Source organism: Charadrius vociferus, unplaced genomic scaffold (genome assembly GCF_000708025.1).
Source record: "Charadrius vociferus isolate BGI_N301 unplaced genomic scaffold, ASM70802v2 scaffold1039, whole genome shotgun sequence".
In the NCBI taxonomy this organism is placed as follows: Eukaryota; Metazoa; Chordata; class Aves; order Charadriiformes; family Charadriidae; genus Charadrius; species Charadrius vociferus.
The window spans coordinates 431,248-436,499 of record NW_009650167.1 but is presented as its reverse complement, the minus strand read 5'-3'; the positions used below and the strand labels follow the sequence as shown (position 1 = coordinate 436,499).

At 43.1% G+C, this 5,252-nt stretch overlaps 1 protein-coding gene across 1 annotated transcript; it reads left to right on the top strand.

Moving 5' to 3' along the window:
* Positions 1-547: 547 nt before the first annotated feature.
* KNSTRN (kinetochore-localized astrin/SPAG5 binding protein) lies at positions 548-4,886 on the top strand. Its single transcript, XM_009892447.1, has 7 exons — positions 548-678; positions 1,014-1,070; positions 1,300-1,399; positions 3,142-3,256; positions 3,582-3,643; positions 3,789-3,863; positions 4,755-4,886. The coding sequence occupies exons 1-7, from the start codon at positions 548-550 to the stop codon at positions 4,884-4,886; spliced, it is 672 nt and encodes a 223-aa protein (XP_009890749.1).
* The last annotated feature ends 366 nt before the right edge of the window (positions 4,887-5,252 follow it).

The following is a 5,252-nucleotide window of genomic DNA, read 5'->3' as shown; positions in this document are numbered from 1 at the left end:
GGGGGGGGGAAGGGAGAGAGAGTAGCTTCCAAAACCTGCTATGTGAACAAAGCTTTATAAACTCAAACAGCTGTGGTGTAAAGCCAAATAAGCTTTATGTAGAAAGCTAGTTCTCTATAATGTTATTTTAGAAATGTGAATTGAAACATAAAGTTCTCTTAACTGAGAATTTCAAGTGGGCAGTGTTTGTTTTGCTTCCAGTACTAAATAACTTTGCTTGGAACCCTGTGGAATGCTGTCCGCTTGATGTTGAGACCTCCTTTATTATCATGCCTGTGTTATTACTTACAAACTTTCATTAGTAGTGGCCTGGTAACTGTGTTTTAACACTGTCCACCATCTGAGCTATCTGTGGCTTGTTCTGGACCCTTAATCCCGGGTAAAATGTGAAGACTGCCCTTAGTTGTCACTACCTTAAAGTCTCCATTCTAGCAGCTGTAATTGTGGTTTACCTCAAATTGAACACTTAAGAAATCCAGTAATTCAGCATATTATGGTGGTCTCTTGTAGACTGTAGTGTTTTCATTGTTGTCTTTTTCTTGCAGAAATGCAAATGGCTTTTCCTTCAAAGAAACAATGCGTCAGCAAAACAGCAGATCTAGAGTTCAACAAAGATCCCAATTTTAACTTTAGCTCAAACATTCCAGCAGATGGTGTCTTCAAAGCTACAAACCAAGGGTAAATGAAAGTAAAATATTGATGGATTTATTACTTGGCAAATGTCCTAAAGATGGTGTAGTGTTTTGCAGTTTTTGTCAAACTAACAGACTTGATAATCACAGACTGGCAGGGGTTAGAAAGGGCCTCTGGAGATCATCCAGTCTAACCCCCTGCCAAAGCAGGGTCACCTAGAGCAGGTTGCACAGGAACCCGTCCAGGCGGATTTTGAATATCTCCAGAGAAGGAGACTCCACAGCCTCTCTGGGCAGCCTGTGCCAGTGCTCTGCCATACTCGCAGTAACCTGCAAGAATGCAGCGATCTTCTGATAATTGTATTTTACCTGTCTTTTAAGGTTGCCTAAATCTGCCAAGAAAGTGGAACCACTTTCAAAGAAGACAGCTACAAGAGGGTACGTTTCCTCGTATTTCTGTTAGTTGACCTCATGCAGTAATGTTCCCTCTTGGAGGGTTATGATGAACTCTCACCCATGTACAGCTTTCTTGCCAAGTTTGCTGATTAAAGCTCTTGGTCAGAAACAAGAGCAAATGCTTCAAAAAAGGGCATGTTTGTGGAGGTGAAAGAGAAGATGTCTAATACTGATGGTTTTGCCCCTAAATCTTTGATGTTTGCCTCTACAGACCTCTCAACAGATACAAACTAGAAGCAGAGCTGAAGACCAAGAATCAGCTGTTAGAGACAGCCAAACAACAGCTACACTCCAGACTAACAGGAGCACAGGTAATGAAAGGGGAGGGGAAAAATAAATTAATCATTGAGTAATTCTTATATTCTGATACCTACAGGATCAGATCAAAGGATTCTCTTGCTCATTTTCCTGTCTCTGTCAGAAGTCAGTAGAGTTTGATCTCCATCAGAAGTCAGTAGAGTTTGAATGGGCTGGGTTTTCTCCTCTGACACCCGTCTTATCTCTAGAACCTGGAAATCAGTGGAACTGCAGATGTATTTGGATGGATAGTGCATCCAGCTCACTGTTAAATAGTCATCAGAGCTCTAATTCCATTTTAAACTCATTGTGGGAGGATATTTCAAGTTCGCAATGATACACTTGCATGAAATGTTATTAAAACAGCCTCGATATTGCCAGATGCTTCCTAGCTACATCAAGAGAAACTGTAAATAATCACTTGCCACTGATGGTTTGAGGTCTACTAATTCTTTTTCTTCTGTAGCTCCTAACATATGCCAGATAAGCTATTCAATTTCCTTGTTCCTTTTGCCCAATCTCTCCTAGCTTTATTAACCCATCATGTAGTGTGGTGTGAAAGTACATACAGTATTGAAGGTGTGAGTTCAAGAATGTGTACGGTCTCATTTTAGTAATGAAGAATGCTCTACTTGGATTTTGGTCACTGCTGTGCACTAAGTTTGAGGGACAGTGACCTCACTCTCTTCTGAGTATTTAACACTGAGCTCAGTTTATATAAGCTCATGTTTCTTCATGTGTTACTGTGTCATATTGTTGCCTAATCTTTTAGTGTCTTTGTATTCTTCTGCAATTTTTTTCCTGTCTGCTCAGCGCTGGTGAGGCCAAACCATATAATACTGGAGTATTGTGTCCAGTTCTGGGCTCCTGGTATGAGAGAGACGCAGACATACTAGAGAGAGTCCAGCAAAGGGCCAGTAAGATGATTAAGGGACTGGAGGAAAGGCTGAGAGAGCTGGGACTGTTCAGTGGGTTCTGTTTCAAACAGATTTAACTTTCTTGAATCAAGTTTAGATTCAGAATTGGCACCTCATTGCTCACCGCCTCTTATAGATGAGTCTAAGACACAGCACAATTTCTGTCGTGTGCGAGAGGCCCTATGGGTAACCTTCAGTTGTAAAAGCTCACTTTATTTCCTGATTCTCAACCAGTTACTAATCTGCAAGATGATCATTCCTCTTATCTCACAGCTTGATTTCTTTAAAAGCCTTTGAGACCTCCTATGAAATGTTCAAAAAGCTTCTGACACTATCAGCTGGATCACCCTAATCCACATACTTATTGATTCTCTTTGAGAATTGCATTCCACTTGTGAGGTTGATCAGCTTATCCGATTGCCTGGTAATATCTGAACTGTGTAGGGAATAATGCTGTTGCTTAAAGCTTCTAATATGCCCTTTCCTCCTTATGTTTATATGCTCTTCAATGCATCAAACTCTTGAATTATTTATGTATATGAGAGGGAGCACTAAAAAAGAGATGCTGGGATTGCCTGAAAGGAATTCATCTCTAGGATCAAATTTTTCTAGTAATTGCTATGACACGTGGATGTGATAAATGTATTAATCCTGTCAAGAAGCAGGAGGAAGGCTCTGCAGCAGACTAATTTGCTGTGGTGGTAGAGGCAGAAGGGCAAGATGTGATTCTTGGTGGTAGTGGAGCACTTGTTAAGCCATTAGCGTCACACGCAGTATCGCTGAGTAATGAGAAGATCTCCGTGGCAACTTGATTCGCTTACAAACTGTGTTAATGACAGGGCGCTATAAAGGAGTTAAAGGAGGAGAATGAAGGCCTGGTACAAGAAGTTGAGAAGCTCAAGAAATTTCAGCAGACTTGCATGGTGATTTTAGAAAGCAGAAACATTGATCCTGGTAAGGACTATGCACTTCTTGTACCGTTCCAGTACTCATTCTTCAGAACACCTTTATTTTTTTTTTTTTTTGTTTCCTGTTGTGACTGTTCATAAGACATTTGGACTCTGCTTCCTCATTAAGGAAATACTGCTGTTGCTCCAGGGGATTTCGTTTTTTTCTAGCTTAAGAGAAAAAGCTGCTTCCTGTAGTAGGCCCTGTCCTGGATAAACTTTGAAAATAATTTTGTCTTTCTTGCTGTTGAAAGTTACTTTGAAAAGCTGTTAGTTCTTACAAGCAAAGTTATCTGTATATTAGGGGTTCACTAATGCATCTCATAAATCAGTTACAGGCAGCAACATTTTGGAGGAGGAAGAAAAGACACAAGAATACCAGAAGCAAACAACGGTAAGAGAACTTTGAAATAGTGACAGGAGATAAATGGGCTTGGAGAAGTCTGGGTGTGACTGCCCTTTCCTACTGCTGTGGGAACAGCTGCTGAGACTCTCATCTGTTGGCATTACATTAAACTGTTTTCCTTTCGGCTCTTCAGCTGTTAACTGAGAAGCTCATAGAAGAATTGAGGCAATTTAATCAAACAGCCACAACAGAAAAGGAGGAGCTTCAGGTAAGGCTGTGACTTTGTTTCTGACTCAACCAGGTAATGAGCGCCTGGGGCTGAGAGATTCTGAAGGTTATTTTGCTCCTCCCAGTGCTGCTGTAGTCTCCAAACGACCTAGGCAGTGAAAGCCTGCAGTATTGCTCGGCTCATTATACGTGCGTTAAGGAAACTGTATGGGTTACTCCCCTTCCAAATAGAGGGCTCAAAGCAAAGTTTGTGGTGGGGCAATGTTAATTCTCTTCTCAGTCATTTCAAGTTGAATCGTATACAGGTAAGCTTGAAAGAAGGTCAAAGAGGAAAGTGAGATTAATGACTGGGAGCTTTCGAGTTAGACTGAATCAGTTCCCAAGTAACGATGGATGTCAGTACTGGAGACGGAGCTGCCCCTGCTTACACCAGCTCCTCTCAAAAAAGAGTTCTCCAGACTGTTGCAGGCGGTGGTAAGCGCCGCTGGCAGAACACTGATCCCCTGGTCGGGCTGTCACACTGCATGTCAGGAGATTTGCTCTGAATTGCAAACTGCTGCAGACCAGTGCCCTCGGGTAGTCTCTCTGGGAGCTGGGGAGTACGCAAGCATAAGCAGCTTCAGTAATGTCTGTATACTGACCAAAATAGTCATTAAATTACAGTTCTACCATTCTTGGTAAGATGCTTAAGAGCTAATTAATAAAATTGCTATTACATAAAACTTCCTAAACTTTGGTCACAGATAAATTGCCCTTTTCTTCAAGGAACCAAGGTAGAAGACATCCCAGTCAGGTCAGACTAATCCTAGTTTAGCAGGGGAGACCCTGATGAGGAGTCGAAATGTTTAGTTGGAGCTGCTCTACAACTTGGCTTTGCTATTTAAAGCTTTGGTGTGAGTAAAATGTTGTTTACTGTGACTTCTCCACACAGACAGCGATGGCCAAGTGGAAGTCGGCAGAAGAAGGGAGACACCAGTCCCTGGAGAAGCATTCCTCCTTTCAAGCAGAAATTAAGGAATGTTCAGCAATACTTGATGAGTTGGAGCAGCTCCTGGCTATGTGAGGCACGAGGATGGACTGTACTGTTTTGGGGGGTTTTTTGGATGTTTTTTGAAGTAGTCTCTACTTTGCAAACCTAGTTCTTATGTTTGGTGGTCTGAAACCCTGAGCTGGTCGCCGCTCTGGTGGGACAGCAGTGGCTGGCTGCCCGTGTGTCCAGCGCTCCTCTGCTCTTCCCAGTCCTGCCGGGGCCGTGCCTGCCCTCTCCCGCCGCTCCCCGTGCTGGCGCCGGTCCCTCCGCTCCCCTCCGTTGTAACTTTCCCATTTTTTTAACCCATTAAAAGTGCTGGAAGGACGCGGACGCGCGCTGTTACTGCCCTCGCACCGCTGCCGAGTAGCTCCCCTACCCTCCTCCTCCCTGGGCCCGCCG

Bases quoted from the DNA above. Each gene is read 5' to 3' on its own strand.
- KNSTRN (XM_009892447.1), top strand. From the start codon at position 548: ATGCAAATGGCTTTTCCTTCAAAGAAACAATGCGTCAGCAAAACAGCA. The intron at 1,400-3,141 runs GTAATGAAAGGG...TGTTAATGACAG, and splicing joins CCAGACTAACAGGAGCACAG to GGCGCTATAAAGGAGTTAAA. The intron at 3,864-4,754 runs GTAAGGCTGTGA...TTCTCCACACAG, and splicing joins CAGAAAAGGAGGAGCTTCAG to ACAGCGATGGCCAAGTGGAA.